Raw genomic sequence first — 18,289 nt, forward strand, 5'->3', positions numbered from 1 at the left:
TTTAGTCATGAATTTGAATTTAGTGAGCCACAGAACACACTGAACTTTCCTCTGTACCGTCCACATCTCGACTGGTATGGCCGTGGGCTGCTCTGCTGTATACATGGTGCTACGTCATCATCTGCGCATGTGCACATGCTGCCACATCATCCTACAAAAACTGGGAGGGTTTTCCTTTTATTTGGTACAGATTTCACATTTCTATCGTCTTTTGTTGCTTTCCTGTGACCGGTCAAAAGTGTACCATGACTTTACAGATATACTGTATATTGGCCATGGCTCAAAACTATTTCTTCCACTTCTCTCCTGCTTTCTTCAATCTGCTCTATTAGTCACCTCCTTTGCTGTCTCTGTTTTTCTCTCCCAAGCATGTATTTGTTTTCGTTTCCAAGCATGCTGGCATCTTTCTCTTGATCCTCTATAGCAGCGGTTCTCAACCTGTGGGTCGCGACCCCGGCGGGGGTCGAATGACCAAAAACACAGGGGTCGCCTAAAGCCATTGGAAAATACATATTTATTATACATTTTTAAATAAAATATGTATTTCTGATGGCTTTAGGCAACCCCTGTGTTTTGGTCGTTCGAATCCCGCTGGGATCAGGACACACAGGTTGAGAACCGCTGCTCTGCTGCTCTATAGTTACGTATTTTTAAATCTCAATTCCCTCTTCTCATGTAAAAATTCTTAGAGAAAAAAGTTTAGATGTAAGGCTTCTACTTATTTACCTTTAGATCTTTAGTTCATGTCAAATCAGCTTCTTCCCATGAAAATGCTCTTGAAGAAGCCACTGATACCCTTACTTGCCATATGCAATGGTATTATTCATTAAATTCTTAGCTTACTCAAATTATGTTACATTTAGTACTGCTGATCGCATTTTATTTTTTCCAAAAATTTTTAACTGATTGCTTTGGGGGGGGGAGAGGAAGATAGAAGGGGAGGGAGGGAGAGAGACGGAGGGAGAGAGAAAGGAAGAGAGTAGGGGAGGGAGAGAGAGAGAGAGGAAGAGAGAGAGGGAGGGAGGGAGAAGGGGAGAAAGAGACAGGAAAGAATTCATTTGTTGTCCCACTTAGTTATGCATTCATTGGTTCCTTCCTGTATGTGCCCTGACCAGGAATCAAAACCACAACCATGGCATTTTGGAACAATGCTCCAACCAACTAAGCTAACCAACAGGTCGCTCCTTCCACCTGAAAACTCTAGTTATTTTCAGCTGCCTCAGCGCTTCGAATGAGGTAAGCTCTCTCACATTTGAGTCTTTGTCCATGAAGTTTTCTTTCAACTTTTAGTCACCTTTCTGATAGCTTAGATGGCACATAGAAAGTATTCTATGATTCTTCCAAATTTAAATTAGCTACTCCTCCTAAATACTCCCAATTATTGTACCTATCAGTGTGTTATTCTTACTTGTCTCTATTTTCTATAACATCCTCTCTACTGGAAACTCTCAAAGGGCTCCTATCATATCTGTCAGCCACTTTATTGGCAGAGTCTATTACATCATCTGCCCCTTCTATAAATACACCTTAGACAAATAATCATAGATGCAACTAACATTTAGGTTTACAGATGTTCATCACAGAATATATGCAGAAACAAATTCTGTATTTCCTTTATTCCAAGGTACATTTTGGCGTTGAAATGTTCCTCAAATTAGGATATAGCTTTCACTCCAAAATCATGCTGAATGCCTAATTCTTCCAAAAAGCTGTTGAGTTAATAGTGGATCTTACACCCAACAGTTACTTAAAACTAAGTAAATATGCTCAGAACAACCTAGCTATTCAACAGTAGGGCAGGTGCTATATAATCAAGTATCATATAGTCATTAAAAAAATCAAGTTTTTTAGGAATATTAATATGGGAGAGTGCTCCTGATACATTAAGGAATGAAAAAGCAAGATACAACACTGTTAAAACAATATACTAATTTTGTAAAAAAAAAAAAAAGTATGAACATCCAATGGGAAAACACCAAATGTTAATACTTCATGATAAAATTATGATGGTTTTAAAATTTATGCTATTACTTTCCAATATTTTAAAATTTTGAATGAACATGTATTATTTTATATTACACTATTTAAAAATTTTTCCCCAGGTCTCACCTATGTATTCATTGCAACATCCCTAGAATATCTACTCTTGAATATATTCTTGACAGCAGAGTTACACACAATTTAAAATAAATTTCTACATTTCTGCCATTCAGCAAAAGTCATACTGCACTTCTGAGAATTTATTACTTTTAATTATTTTATTAATAAATTATTTAATTTACAAAAAACTTAAAATGAGAAAGCTGCTTCTTTTGTTTCTTTTAAAATAATTTATGCATGGCCCTGGCCGGTTGGTTCAGTGGTAGAGCATCGGCCTGGAGTGTAGAAGTCCCAGGTTCAATTTTCAGCCAGGGCACACAGGAGAAGTGCCCATCTGCTTCTCCACCCTTCCCCCTCTTCTTTCTCTCTATCTCTCCCTTCCCCTCCCTCAGCTAAGGCTCCATTGGAGCAAAGTTGGCCCGGGTGCTGAGGATGACTCTGTGGCCTCCACCTCAGGTGCTAAAATGGCTCTGGCTGCAATGGAACAGTGCCCCCTAGTGGGCATGCCAGGTGGATCCCAGTCGGGCTCTCTGCCTCTCTGCTTCTCACTTCAGAAAAATACAAAAAAAAAAAAAAATAATAATAATTTATGCATGCCTTTGGTTCCAAGCTTCTAAATCATCTCATTTCAGTCTGCTAGTGGAACACTAAGTAATTTTAATAAAAATGGTAGCAAGAAAGGCAGGGCTTATCTAAGAAAAAAATGTACAAAGATCTAGTGATAGTTCTCTAAAGTGAAATCCTTTGAAATGTTCCTAAAGCAAAGGATCAATGTAAGAGGCCCTGGCCAGTTGGCTCAGTGGTAGAGCGTCGGCCTGGCGTGCAGAAGTCCGGGGGGGCCGATTCCCAGCCAGGGCACACAGGAGAAGCGCCCATCTGTTTCTCCACCCCTCCCCCTCTCCTTCCTCTCTGTCTCTTTCTTCCCCTCCCACAGCCGAGGCTCCACTGGAGTAAAGATGGCCCGGGCGCTGGGGATGGCTCCTCGGCCTCTGCCCCAGGCGCTAGAGTGGCTCTGGTCACAACAGAGCGACGCCCTGGAGGGGCAGAGCATCGCCCCCTGGTGGGCAGAGCATCGCCCCTGGTGGGCGTGCCGGGTGAATCCCGGTGGGGCGCATGCGGGAGTCTGTCTGACTGTCTCTCCCCGTTTCCGGTTTCAGAAAAATACAGGGGGAAAAACAAAAAAGATGATTGTAAGACTGTAAAAAGGACACAAAGAAAATTGGGAAAGGAAACAGGAAGATGCAGAAAAAACATAGTAAGATATTGACAAAGATTTTTTGTTTGACCAAACTACAACCAAGCTCCTAAACCTTCTCATAGGTCCATCTGTGCACTTTCTTGTAAAATCCAGTTTTAGTGAAAAACCCTGATAAATCAGTTTAGAAGGAACCCCCTCATCCTCAGGGTACACCCTGACCTGGTTCTTCATCCTTCCTCATCCCCTAGCCTAGATAATGCCTAATTCAGCCTGTCTTCAGCAAGAATCCTGTTGGGTGAGTTTAGTCAGAATCCATCCTTACCCCTAAAGTTCCCTCTTAGTAATTTTCTACCTGCTGACTTCCACTCTGCTTCTTGGCTATAAATTTCTCCTTGCCCATCATGTATTTGGAGTTAAAGTACAATCTCTCTTCCCCACTGAAAACCCCATTCTGGTGGTCCCTACAACTATCACCATGGCCTCCCTTGAATAAAATCTGTCTTACCATCTTCAACAAGTGTCATGAATATTTTTTTCTCTAACAATTCTGAAGCAGACTATTATAAACATCAGCTGATAAACTTATATAATAAGTAAAGGGGACAAGTAAAATATAAGTAACAAAAAAATGTAGTAAGACCTTGGTACAGATTTTTGACTTGGAGGCCTTGGAAAAAGCCCTGCAGGAAAACAAAAGTCAGTGTTCAGAGTTTTAAAAAACTAGAGCTACTAGATAGGGTAGTTCAAATAAATAGTAAAAACCTGAAACAGAATAGAAACATCATCTAAAGAATTTATGCAATAAAAAGGAGAATAAAAAGAGCAGATGTTTCCCTTGAGAGGCAAATAGAAAAGACTTTAGGTAAAGAGATAAATATTAACTTACACAATATAATTAGCATCTTACTATACATTCTGTGGACAAAATGCCGCATTTGATTTTATTTTCAAAACAGATAAATAGCACCTGCTCAAGAAAATTACTATGAAGGTCTCATGTTCCTGGTCTAGTTAAACAATTTATTCTTTGCATTATTAAACCTCATTTATTAAGTATAATTTTACCAAAGGTAAGCATATTTGCTAAATCCCTAAAGCTTGCTTATTTGCTTTTGGCTTGTAAACAGCACATTAAATTCTCTCCAGCAATTGATCAACCATTTACACGGGCATGGTTATATATCCCTTCACACTGCAACTAGTTCTGGGATCTTTTTTTTTTCAGAGTACAATCTACCTGAAAATATAATGCTTGGCCTCTGCATGGAAATGAGAAACCTTGAGATTAGATCCAAGAGTAAAAGCAAGAAAATATGGCAGTAAAGTTTAAAAACTGAAATCTTCCCTCCTGAGTACTCCTAACCTCCTTTGCCTTCCCTGCTCTATTTTACTTCACAAATCTTACCACAGTCTGAAATGTTTCTTCTTATTTATTTATTTATTTTTTTGTATTTTTCTGAAGTTGGAAACCGGGAGGGAGTCAGATAGAATCCCGCATGCGCCCGACCGGGATCCACCTGGCACACCCACCAGGGGGCGATGCTCTGCCCATCTGGGGCGTTGCTCTGTTGCAACCAGAGCCATTCTAGTGCCTGAGGCAGAGGCCATAGAGCCATCCTCAGCACCCGGGCCAACTTTGCTCCAATGGAGCCTTGGCTGCAGGAGGGGAAGAGAGAGACAGAGAGGAAGGAGGGGGGAGGGGTGGAGAAGCAGATGAGCACTTCTCCTGTGTGCCCTGGCCGGGAATCGAACCTGGGACTCCTGCACGCCAGGCTGATGCTCTACCACTGAGCCAACCGGCCAGGGCCTGAAACGTTTCTTATTTTACACATTAAGTTTCTTTGTTTTTTTCCTCTTACTTGAAAGCAGAGATTTTTGTTGTTTTGTTCACTGGTAGGCTTTCAGTGAACAAGACAGTGCTTTACATTTAAGAGGAGATCCATAAATATATTGCTAACAAAAATTAGGGGATATTTTATAGCTTTATACTCATTTTGAAAATATCCCCTAATTTTTGTGAGCAGTACATTTGCCAATCTAATGCTATCAAAAGAAAAGAAAAACTATTGAAATTAATAGTCTACCTACATCAAAGTGATTTAAACAGGATATTTACAAATAAAGAAAAAAATGAATAGCCTGACCAGTGGTGGTGCAGTATATAGAATGTCAACCAGAATGCTGAGGTTGCAGGTTAGAAGCCCCGAGGTCACTAGCTCTGAGCGCAGGCTCCTCAGCATGGCATCACTGGCTTGAGCAGAGTAAATTGTCCACATGATCCCAAAACTTGCTAGCTTGAGCCCAAAGGTCGCTGGCATATAAATCCCAAGGCCATTGGCTTGAGCAAGGGGACACTGGCTCACCCAGTCAAGGCACATGTGAGAAGTAATCAATGCACAACTAAAGGGAAAGCAACTATGAATTGATGCTTCTCTCTCTTTCAAAAAACAAAACAAAACAAACAGATGACTAATCTGTTCTGATGGAAAATTCTCATCCACTTCTGAAAAAGAGGACATTAAAAGCCTGACCAGGCATTAGCACAGTAGATAGAGCATAGGACTGGGACGTGCAGTACCCAGGTTCAAATCTCGAGGTCGCTGGCTTGAGTGCAGGTTCATCTGGTTTGAGCAAGGCTCACCAGCTTCAGCCCAAGGTCCCTGGCTTAAGCAAGGGGTTTCTCGGTCTCGTGTAGTTTCCGGACAAGGCACATAAGAGAAAGCAATCAATGAACAACCAAGGAGCCTCAACGAAGAATTGATGCTTCTCATCTCTCTCCCTTCCTGTCTGTCTGTCCCTAACTATCCCCTCTCTGTCTCTGTCACACACAAAAAAAGGAAAAAAGAGGACATTATGTCTAATACTACCAAGAGTCAACATCTCAGCACATTTTTAAGTTCAGTATTTATAAAAGTAGGAACAGCTCTTTAATGGAGGGTAAAACCTTGTCAATTAACTGTATACACTGCTGCTGCTTTTTCTTTAAGAGTCTAGTATTTATCATTATAAATCTCTATCCCTTATAGCTCTCAGTCACAAAATTTGGAAATTTTCATCAATGTTTTATTAAAAGCATCTTGGGAAATAAAGAGTTAAGTACCAAACATTCTGCAACATATAGTTCAGCAGTTCATCTGAAAGATAGAAACATCATACCCTTAGGCCATCTTTCAAGAACTTTAATATTACTTATTTAGTTTAGGCCACTTAGATCAAGGCATACCTCTTTTTCACTGCTATCACTGATTCTATGCTTGTCTGCTGAAAATTTAGGTGGCTCAATGCCACTTCCATTTCGTGCACAGTCTTTTTTTTTTTTTTACAGAGGCAGAGATAGACAGGGACAGACAGACTGGAACGGAGAGAGATGAGAATCATCAATCATCAGTTTCTCGTTGCGCGTTGCGACTTCTTAGTTGTTCATTGATTGCTTTCTCACATGTGCCTTGACCGGGGGACTTCAGCAGACCGAGTAACCCCCTGCTGGAGCCAGGGACCTTGGGTCCAAGCTGGTGAGCTCTTTGCTCAAGCCAGATGAGCCCGCGCTCAAGCTGGCGACCTCAGGGTCTCGAACCTGGGTCCTTCCGCATCCCAGTCCGACGCTCTATCCACTGTGCCACCGCCTGGTCAGGCTCGTGCACAGTCTTTATTTCAGTCTTCTAGCCCATTTCTTTGCTACAGCCTGGCTTCTTTTCCCCTCCTTCTCTGACTCTTCAATAAGATCACAGATGTAGAATTTTATTTTCAGACTAAAAGAGAGGAAAGTAATTCCAACTTGTCCAAAGTTCCTAAGCTGGTTAGTACTTAAGAACAAACTAAGTTCCAGAATCGCTGATTTCCCATCAAAGCTCTTTCTAACCTATTGTCTTCCCCATTAATAACCTTCTTTACACCCTTTTTTGTTATTAAAACACCTGTATTCACCTAAAATCAAGGACTTCCCCTAAACCTGAATAACTGCTTTCATTTCTAACCACATTCAGATCTTTTCTGAATGAAATAATCTTTCATAAAGAATGAAAGGGTTTACCTTTATTTTTGCTTGTTTTGCAATTTTTGCACTTATACTTAAAAAGTAGAAAGCCGGTGTTATGAGTTGATTTGTGTCCCCCAAAAGATATGCTGAAGTTTTAACCCCAATACCTGTGCATGTGACCTTATTTAAAAATAGGGTCTTTGCAGATAAAGACAGGTTAAGATAAGGTTATTAGAGCAAGCTCTACTCCAATATGACTTATAAAAAGAGAAAAATCTGGACACATTCACAGAGAGATGACAGTCATATAAACAGGAAGACAGAGACAGGTTTTATGCTACAGCAAGACAGATGGATTTTATGCTACAAGAAGCCAAGGAATGTCTGGGGCCACTAGAAGTTGAAAAGGCAAGGAAGCATCCTCCCTTAGAAGCCGCAGAGGAAGCATAGCCTTGCCAATACCTTGATTTTGGACTTTCAGCTTCCAGAACTGTGAAAGAATAAATTTCTGTTGTGCGAAGTCACTAAGTTGGTAGTACTTAGTTAGGGCAGTCCAAGGAAACTAATACAGATAGTGAAATAATACAGATAATGAAAGTACAACTTTCTTAATTCCATTAGATAGTATTAACATTATATTTTAACACCGTTAAAGTAAAGCTATTCCCAAGTGCATATTACCTAAAAACGGGAAATCTCTAGTCTTTGTATATTTTTAAATGATTGGATTAAAAGACAAATAGATTGTCAATACATATCTCAAGTGAATTAATTTGGTCTTTGAAAAAAGTAATCAGATAGGTAAGATGTTAAATGGCTTAGCACTAGTCCATCAGAGTTGCAGAGTACTCCACCTTTCATTTATTCCAACAAACTACCCAAGTAAAGAATGTGCTTACTTGTTATTAGTTGGTCCTGTTGCCAAGACATCGGACTGTAACTTTGGAAAGAACCCTTGCTCATATTTGCCTTGACCGATTTTCATATCAAGTAGATGTGGGTGGATTGCAGTGTGGTCCATTTTCATCAGCCGCTGCTCAATTGACTGGGCTATCAATTAAATGTACAGCAAATCAGAGATACTTCACTGGCGAAGTCTTAAAAAATAATGCTTCCTCCACTCATGTACCAACAAGGAATTCAATCTTTCTGACACTCTGAAATAGATTTTTATTAAAGCTCTTCGGAAATCAGTATAAGTACAAAAAGGTTAATTTAAAGTAAATACTGGATAATTAATTTTCACAATACTTCGGCCTTCGTCAAAAGCAAGGCAGTGGGGTTTAAAAATCTATAATTTAGTATTAAGACAATTTACCACAAGTGGGAAATGCAATATTCTTAATGAAAATATGGTTCTAAGTACAATATTAAAGAAAACAATGGGAAGTATTTCCCTTGAGCTGGAAGACAAGAGAAGGGAAAAGCAAGAAGTCTTATATTAACTATACTTCTTTGTACAAAGACCCATTACATATTCGTGGTTCTTTATTTATTTTTGATTGATTTCAGGGAGGAAGAAAAGGAGAGAGAAAGAGGGAAAGAGAGAAAGAGAGAGAGAAAGAGAGAGGCATCAATTTGTTGTTCTACTTATTTATGCAGTCATTAGTCGATTCCTGTATGTCTTCCTTGGCGTATTGGGATGACGCTCTAACTAACTGAGCTTCTCATCAATGGCTCATGGTTCTTTTCGTAAAAACAAAGAATTTGTAAAATAGGAATTGTGTGAAGTTTATTACTTTTAGTAACAGTCACATTCTCATTAGTAGGAGTCATTTAGGCGTGTTTATTAGATCAAGAGGGGTGATGCAAAGAAAAATAAAATAAGCAGGCATTTAGAAAATGTCCAGAGGCTAAGAAACTGACCTTTTAAAGAATAAAATAGGACAAAGTTAAAAGATAGGAATTACTCAACATTCCTATTTTTAAACCACTGAAAGTTAGAGGATATCTCAAAGACCCAAGAAATAGTGAACTATGGCTCTGGTACCAAAAAAATAAATAAATCTGATCTTAAATGTTTTTATTAATTGAATTTTCAAGAGGGAATATAGTATTTGAGAATCAAGACTGTATCTGCAATCCTCTGCTTAGAAATTACTAAAATGGGAGAACAAACAGTGATTGTGGTTGCATGATAAACAGAGCAAGCAGCTAACCTTGGGATTTAAGTAAAGTAAAAAAATATTTTTATAACTATTTCATAGAATCAGTTTATTTTGCCTCTTACAATATCAGCAGACTGAATCCTGCTAGTTATTCCCCAAATATTGTTTAAAAAATTATTTTCTGAGTGGGAGGGGTGTGTCCATGACACTCTCTACTCTTGTCAAAAGAACATGCTTAATACCATCTTCTGTGAGCTCAGTGTTTCCCAAACCAGCTGTTTGTGTCTGATGATAACAGTGTTAAGGGAAGCTTTGAGGGAAGTCACTATTACCCTCTATGACTTAAACTTCAAATACAAACTTCCTTAACTTTTCTTCACAGGAATTTATCCAAAACTTTTTTGAATTTCATGTTATTTTTAATGTGTAACTTGTAACTTCTCTTGAAACACAATCCTTATGTTCTATGCTGGGCTAAAGGATGCCATGTTTAAATGTGAAATGATATTTAATTTTCAACAATGCCATGCCCCTGGCTCTCCAGAGCCCTATCTGTGCTCTCAATGTCGCCTAATATTTACAAAGCACAGTTAACAGATGGTTTAGGCAAAATAATGCTTAGATTCATGGCATGGGATTTTCTGAAGTTCCTGCCAATTTTATGTTCCAGGAAATACTACAATTTTTCATTGCTGCCAATTAGTGCCTCTGTCCTCACGAAAGGAAAAAGGAAAAGTAGCGCCAGTTTTTCTGCTGATTTAAAATGACAGAGAAATCCATCTGATACTGAGTTATTCTCCTTTAATAGGAAGCTTCTAAAAAACAAAAATTGTAATTCACAATGAATTACTCGGGTTTCCATTTAAGACTGCCAACATAATGCAATGTTACTTTTCAGTGGTTATACCACCAGTGAATACTGAACATTCAGAGACGGTTAAATGCCTGCTTTGAGAGGGCATGGGCCCGTTGTTATACTCTGAAGGGTTTGTGCCAATACTCAGTTTCTGTGATCGGTAAGGGAAAAGAAAACTCCGCATTACTATCAGCTTGTCGCTTTTCTGCAGAGAAATCAGGAGGTTCTGGTGCCACAATGTCAATAGCAGATGGCCTCCGCCTAAAGAGTTCACCTGCAAATCAAAATCCTTTTTAGTCAGAGGCAAAAGAAAAACAAAAGCAAACCAACAAAAGATAAAAACAATACACAATAAAAATCCAATGCTGACAACAAAACCCTAATCTCTATAGCTTCTGTTGGGAGAAGGGAGGGAGACAACTTAACCTGATAAAAGAAATGACTGCACCCTCTCTGAGGGCCAGTCACAGCCAGCTGCCTCCCTGCACTTTTTTTTTTTTTTAAGTCTTTGATAAATTAAGTTCCTGGGAAACTACTTAGTGCTTTAGCTGAATCTCATTTTCATAATATGTTAAATCTATAATGGTATATTTTCAAGAGTATCATATAATTTCTGTCATGATAGTGGGAGTATCAAATTCTTTAAGAAGCTGAAAGAAAATATTTTAATTGAAAAGATTTTCTGGAAGCACACAAAGAAATCTGCCGAGCTCCATTAAAAATAATTCTGTCAGGAACGGAGGAATGAAGTTGGCTCAACAAGGCATTCTATTAGTCACCTGCACATTAAAGCTCTGAAGGTCATACTAGACTCTGAACAGGCAGGGGTCAGTTCATTCATTCCATCTCCTCAATTTCCAGAAACACAGCAGTACCTGCCACTTCCTGAAAGGCTCCAAGGATGTACTCTCAGAACATACAACAGGATGATGTTCCAACGACTTACCAAAGAGACCAATAAGGCTAAATAAAAGACATTATTTACATACTCCTTTCTTTAAATATGCCACAACTACAGCATCACACCTCCTGTGACTTTGACCTACTTACATAATGGGAGAAAGGCAAGCAACAGAGGCAAAGGAACTCCACATTTGTTGCCTCCTTTTCCCCCAGAGTAAATTGCTTTCAAATAGCTCCTACATTTGAAGAAAAATAAATCAAAGGAAGGGGGCACTCAGGTAATAAATACCAGTTTAGCTGGCAAAGAAAGAGTTAGGAACCAGGTCTAATTGCATAAAATTGTGTGGAACGGCACATTTTAGGTGTTTCTTTACTGAACATACAGCTAATATCACAGTAGGGCTTCAGGGGCTAGAATCAGTCAAACCTGGGTTCCAACAAGATTCCACCAATCACTAGCTACGCAATCAGAAGTGAGCAGCTTGGCTGCTCAGTTTTCTGGCTACAAAATGAGAATAGTTATAAAACAAAATAAATATGCCTATACCCTCCTTCATCATTAAGTTCAAATGCAAAAAGGCACGTACAACACCTGGTATAATATTCAGCTCATTGTTAAAATTCAGTGAACACTATTAACAGAACTATTTGTTTAGTGGACTACTATATAGCAGTGCCAGACAACATTGGCCAAATCTCATAATTCTTGGAGGGAAAAACTGGTATCGGGGTTGGAAAACCTCAAATTTGAATATAAGAATCCAGAGGTGTAATTTCAATAAATAAAGCTACTATAATTAATGGCACCCCTAAGCTAAATATACTGTCATCATTATATAAATTTGGCAGCAACCCAGACTTACTACTATCTTAAATCAATACTTACCTTTTCCTGGATAAAGAGAAAAGAGGCCAGGTGTAAAAAGGCAATATAAGCAGCAAGATAGTAATTAACATTTTTTTCCATTAAGGTAATAAAGAAAACAATACAAAAATCATAGCAGTCTTGTGGCTATACTATACTCCATTCAATTCTTTAAATTGATTTTTAGAGAGAGAGGAAGGGAGAGAGACAGAGACACAGAGAAACATCAATCTGCTGTTACACTTACTCATGCTGTCATTGGTTGATGCCTGTATATGCCCTGACTGGGAATCAAACCCACAAACCCTCAGCATGTTGGGATGATGCTCTAATCAACTTAGGTAACTGGTCTGGGTCTATACTCCATTCAATTTGTTATTGCTTCTCCTCTTCCAAGAGAAAAAAAATGTCAAGTAGGGCCTGACCAGGAAGTGATACAATAGATACAGTGTTGGCCTGGGACCAGAGGACCCGGGTTCAAAACCCTGAGGTTATTGGCTTGAGTGTGGGGTCACTGGCTTGAGTGTGGAATCATAGGCATGACCCCATGATCACTGGCTTGAGCCCAAAAGTCGCTGGCTTGAGCAAGGGCTCACTCACTCTGCTGTAGTCCTCCGGTCAAAGCATATGAGAAAGGAATCAGTGAACAACTGAGGTGCCACAACAAAGAATTGATGCTTCTCATTTCTCTCCCTTCCTGCCTGCCTGTCCCTATCTGTCCCTCTGTTTTTCTCTTAAAAAAAAAAAAGTCAAGCAGGTAGGAGGTGGACCATAACTAACAGAAACAGAAGGAAACAAAACTAAAGAAAGCCCCTCTTGATATACAGTGTAAGGATTAACCAAGAAGTCTAAAACTGCCAATTAATTTTGCGTTTTAGAAGGCCAACAATTTATAAAAATATCATAGACTTTTACTTAAAAAGGCAAGGCAAATATACCTGCTTCTTTTAAAGTGCTGCATTTCTGATATATAGATGTCCTCAAGGTGGGGGCCCTTACATTATACAGTCTTATTTTCTCAATCCGAGAGTCAAAGACCCGAAGCAAAGGATCTTTCTCCTCCCACTGAGACATAATTTTATTATCAATAAAGGTGGCAAACATCTGTGTCTCAATGAAGCGTGAAAGGAATGGCAGGTATGGCTCAGGCTGGTCAGACAGAAAGGAAGCCTGTAATGAGAAAATTAAAAAATTGTTAGTGCAAAGAGACCCATCCTAATACTACATGATGTAAGTCTGAAAATTATCTGTTGCTAAGATCATCCTTTTTAATTCTTTTAACACACAAAACTGACACTTAAAATTCAAAAAGCCTTAAAATTTCACTTTTCCTTTTTTCTTTTTTTTCTTTTTTTTTTTATTTTTTATTTTTTTTTTTCATTTTTCTGAAGCTGGAAACAGGGAGAGACAGTCAGACAGACTCCCGCATGCGCCCGACCGGGATCCACCCGGCACGCCCACCAGGGGGCGACGCTCTGACCACCAGGGGGCGATGCTCTGCCCATCCTGGGCGTCGCCATGTTGCGACCCTCCTGGGTGTCGCCATATTGCGACCAGAGCCACTCTAGCGCCTGGGGCAGAGGCCACAGAACCATCCCCAGCGCCCAGGCCATCTTTTGCTCCAATAGAGCCTTGGCTGCGGGAGGGGAAGAGAGAGACAGAGAGGAAGGCGCGGCGGAGGGGTGGAGAAGCAAATGGGCACTTCTCCTATGTGCCCTGGCCGGGAATCGAACCCGGGTCCTCCGCACACTAGGCCGACGCTCTACCGCTGAGCCAACCGGCCAGGGCCTCCTTTTTTCTAAATTCATGGAATTTAGGTCACTTAGGTCTTTGTACTGATCCTACCTTTCAAAACTGATTTACATGCTAATCTTCATGACCATTACGTAAAAAATCACTAATGAAAGATGGTTGATCAGTTGTTATAGGATTGTCAATCATCCTCTTCACTTACCATTAAATGTGACCCCTTTCCCCAGAAAGCTGTAATTTCTTCTGCTCTCTGCTTCTAGCCTGTGCAATATACCTCCAACTCAAAGGTGATTAACTGATACAATAATAATACATACAAAATAACCTTAAATAAAAGCAATATGGAGTTTGTCTTTATGGGTGAAATCTTGTTGTTCTAGTGAATGTTTTTCTAGGCCCCAACTCTGTTAAGAGACTGATGCGTGTTAATTCAAGATCAAACTCCTTCCACACCTGTGCTGACAGAATGGTCTGGGCCTTAACAATACTAAACTAAAAAGTTCAATGCCTAGAAAACCATCTGAAGTAAGCCGAGCCTTTGGAAAACACGTCCAACACATTCCTGTTACCAGTTTGCTGCATAGAATGGTTCAATAAATTGTAATCAGTTTTTAATTCAAAATGTTCATTTTTTTCCTGTGTTTTTTCAGGTCTGTATGTGTCTAGAATTCTTTTTTTTTTTTTTTCTGTATTTTTCTGAAACCGGAAACGGGCAGAGACAGTCAGATAGACTCCCGCATGCACCTGAACGGGATCCACCCGGCACGCCCACCAGGGGGCGATGCTCTGCCCCTCCAGGGCGTCGCTCTGTTGCGACCAGAGCCACTCTAGCACCTGGGGCAGAGGCCGAGGAGCCATCCCCAGCGCCCAGGCCATCTTTGCTCCAGTGGAGCCTCAGCTGCGGGAGGGGAAGAGAGAGACAGAGAGGAAGGCGAGGGGGAGGGGTGGAGAAGCAGAGGGGCGCTTCTCCTGTGTGCCCTGGCCGGGAATTGACCCTGGGACTTCTGCATGCCAGGCCGACACTCTACCACTGAGCCAACCGGCCAGGGCCTAGAATTGTAATTGCAGTTTGGTACTAGCTGAAATCTGGAGGTGAATTATTATCTCAGCTGCTGGGCTGGTTTGACTTTTCATTCTTTACAGGCAATACAGAAGATGGAAGGGGAAAGATGGAAGGGTAAGTTCTGACATAAGGCTACTCTCCTTAATACTCATCAGCTTCTTCCTAGCATTTTTTTTGTTCTGAAATTTAGAAGACTTTGAAAAACTTCCTTACAGAAACCCACTTCCACAATTTAAGTGCTTCCACCGTTCAAATGTATTTACATAAATCCAAATAGCCAGAAAAAGGTTCACCATAGTCTCTATAAATCAGCTCACTTCTTTAAAAAGTGTTTTAGAGATAAATATCAAGTTTACTTTTTATAGAGCAAAAAAGTCTTTTTTTCTAAATGGGCCAAATGGCTGGCTGGCTTTTGATATTCAGACCTCACAGACTACAGCATTTAAAATTAGCAAATGCTTGGCTTGCAGGACTAGTATGTGATAGTCCTGTAAATTTTCCTAGTGAGAAATTAGAAGATTATAAGCCTTCTGGAACCTGACATAAAACTTTCATTTTTCTAGGGGTACTATAAAAAGAACTCCATTTATAGTTTGAAGTTACATAAAGATTAAGGAGGAAGAAAGTACCAGTGCTTGAATTAGGTAAGAATTTGAACTGACCCAAGGGTAAATCATTAGTGTACACAGCACATCCAAACTGAAAAGCAAAAACATGTGGATAAATGGTTAAGCTTAACAAGAAAGGAGGGGTGCAAATACATTTGAAGTGAGGTCTTCTTAATCTATTAAAGAAGTTTACTCAAAGATAAATTGCACCAGAACTTAACTGTTCAACACAGTTTATATCCTCCACCTGAAAATAGTATCTGATGAAATCAGGAAATAATCTTTTTATACTACCCACTTTTACAGAATTTTTTTTCCATTAACACTTATTTGTCAGATGCTCCAAGACTCTAGATTAGGCTCTTAAAATGGATTGGCCCCTTGAAGGGTTCTTTCACAACACACAGATACCATTCAGCAAAAAGCCATAATGCATGTTAATAGCAGTATCATGCCTCAGCTACCAGAGGCAGGGGACTGAACTATACCCTGGTGACCCGAAGAAGTTCATGCTCATTCCCTTAAGTGCTTTTGTCTGGGGAAAGAAAAATCTAATGGATCTGTCAAGAAAATCTGGCAGGATACCCTAGCAGGGGTCCTCAAACTTTTTATACAGGGGGCCAGTTCACTGTCCCTCAGACCGTTGGAGGACCGCCACATACAGTACTCCTCTCACTGACCACCAATGAAAGAGGTGCCCCTTCTGGAAGTGCGGCAGGGGCCGGATAAATGGCCTCAGGGGGTCGCATGCGGCCCATAGGCAGTATAGTTTGGGGACGCCTGCCCTATAGTAAACCTTAGAAAGAAGCTTCAATATAAGCAGGACAATCAAAAGCTGGTGCTATTTTCTTTCTTCCCCCCAAAACGGGAAGAACAGAACCTTAGGCTTATAGTCATAAATCTAATTCATTTATCTTTCTCTCTTTTAATCCTAGAATGAGGTAAAAATTTGGCTTCTGAAACTAAACTGGCTCTGGCTGGTTGGCTCAGCAGTAGAGCGTTGGCTCGGCATGTGGATGTCCTGGGTTTGATTCCCAGTCAAGGCACACAGGAGAAGCACCCATCTGCTTCTCTAACCCTCCCCCTCTTGCTTCTCTCTGTCTCCCCATCCTGCAGCCATGGCTTGACTGCAGCAAGGTGGCCCCGGGTGCTGAGGATGGCTCCATGACCTTTTGCCTCAGGTACTAAGAAGAGATTAGTTGCTGAGCAATGGAGCAACACCCTAGATGGGCAGAGCATTGCCTCCTAGTGGGCTTGTGGCGTGGATCCCGGTCAGGGCGCATGCAGGAGTCTGTCTCTGCCTCCTCTCCTCTCATTGAATTAAAAAAAAAAAGATTAAAACTAAACTGCTACCATTACCTGGACAAATCATGACCTCATTATATTGAAGACAAAATAGAAAAACAAGATTAGAAAAGGAATAGGCCTTATTTAACTAGACTTGACCTTAAAGTAAGAGTAAATAAAACTTACAAGGTCAGAGCGTATTAACTGATTTGAAAATCTGAAAATTTGACTTTCTATAAATTCAAAAATTTTCCAAGTATAGAACATTTGAAAATGAGATGAAAGGCAACTTAACATGCAATCCAATGGCCAGCTTCATGAGCTTGCTGATTTGCTTTCCTATGAAACTGTTTTGTCTAGTGTAAAATACTAGCAGAGAGAAATTCTTAATGGGAGGGGAGAGAGGGGAAAAAAAAATCTGTGTTTAAAAAAAGTTAATGGCCTGACCAAGCAGTAGCACAGTGGATAGATTGTCGGACCGGTACACAGAGGATCCAGGTTTGAAACCCCGAGGTTGCCGGCTTTAGTATGGGCTCACCAACTTGAGTGCAGGGTCACTGGCTTGAGTGTAGGATCACAGACATGACCGCATGGTTGCTGGCTTAAGCCCAAAGGTCGCTGGCTTGAGCAAGGGGTCACTTGCTCTGCTGTAGCCCCCCAGTCAAGGCACATATGAGAACGCAATCAATGAACAACTAAGGTGCCGCTGCGAAGAATTGATGCTTCTCATCTCTCTCCCTTCCTGTCTGTCCCTATCTGTTCCTCTCTCTGTCTCTATCACACACACATACACACACAAAAAGTTAACAAAATAAAATAACATTGCCCACTAAGAACCATAAAGAAGGAAATCATGGTTCTTTTTACTTTGTCAAAGTTCTGCATCTGCTCCCGGTTGGTGAGCCAGGACTCCAAGTCCTGGGCACTCTGGATCACAAAGGCTTCGTAGTCTGCAAACATCTGCGTGAAGCGGTTAGCAAACACCTCACGGAGCTGGACATTGAGCTGGTAGTCCCTTAGCTCTGCCTCTTCACACTGCAGTTTCAAATCCTTCTCTTTTTCACTCAGAGAGGCAGAGAGGTCCATTTTTTCCACGGTCACACCAGTCCTCCTGGCCAGGGCCTGGAGGCGGGCTATGGTTTCGTTGCCCTTCAGTAACTCATACATGCTCATGTTAGTGGAAGAGACATTGCCGTTCTTCTTGTCATTGACCAAGTCTTTCAGAACCAGATTCTTCAGTTTGGTGGCGCTCTCACTGCAATGAACGCTGCCCTCAGGAGGGATCCCAAATTGAAGAAGAACTTCAGCAAGTTCCTGGATAAAATCCACTTTGTTGGGGAACTGTGGAAACTCTTCCGGCAACTCGATGAAATGGTTGTCAATATCCACAAAACACAAATTAGCCTAAAAAGAGAAAAAAGAAATATAAAGGTTTTAAAATAAAGGTATTTTAAGTTTTAAAATATTGTTGGCAACTATTATTAACAAAATCACAAATTACAGAGCCTTTTATGTTAACCTCAAGGTGAAGAGTTTTTTATTTTTTAAAAATGAATCTCCATTGCCAGCAGTT

The 18,289-nt window shown here is 40.4% G+C and overlaps 1 protein-coding gene across 5 annotated transcripts in view; it reads right to left on the reverse strand.

Annotated features, from left to right (window-relative positions):
- The window catches only part of DENND5B (DENN domain containing 5B), a 222,288-nt gene that overhangs the window by 52,585 nt on the left and 151,414 nt on the right, over window positions 1-18,289 (reverse strand). For 3 of the 5 annotated variants that reach the window (XM_066258056.1, XM_066258053.1, XM_066258052.1), the window contains 4 exons: window positions 17,584-18,120; window positions 12,945-13,176; window positions 10,426-10,512; window positions 8,174-8,324 (listed from right to left, as the gene is read on the reverse strand). In XM_066258056.1, coding sequence (XP_066114153.1) covers window positions 8,174-8,324; window positions 10,426-10,512; window positions 12,945-13,176; window positions 17,584-18,120 — 1,007 coding nt within the window. The remainder of the gene's footprint in view (window positions 1-8,173; window positions 8,325-10,425; window positions 10,513-12,944; window positions 13,177-17,583; window positions 18,121-18,289) is intronic. The other 2 variants (XM_066258055.1, XM_066258054.1) reach the window with 1 other exon arrangement.

This window comes from Saccopteryx bilineata, chromosome 2 (assembly GCF_036850765.1).
Source record: "Saccopteryx bilineata isolate mSacBil1 chromosome 2, mSacBil1_pri_phased_curated, whole genome shotgun sequence".
NCBI classification, from domain to species: Eukaryota; Metazoa; Chordata; class Mammalia; order Chiroptera; family Emballonuridae; genus Saccopteryx; species Saccopteryx bilineata.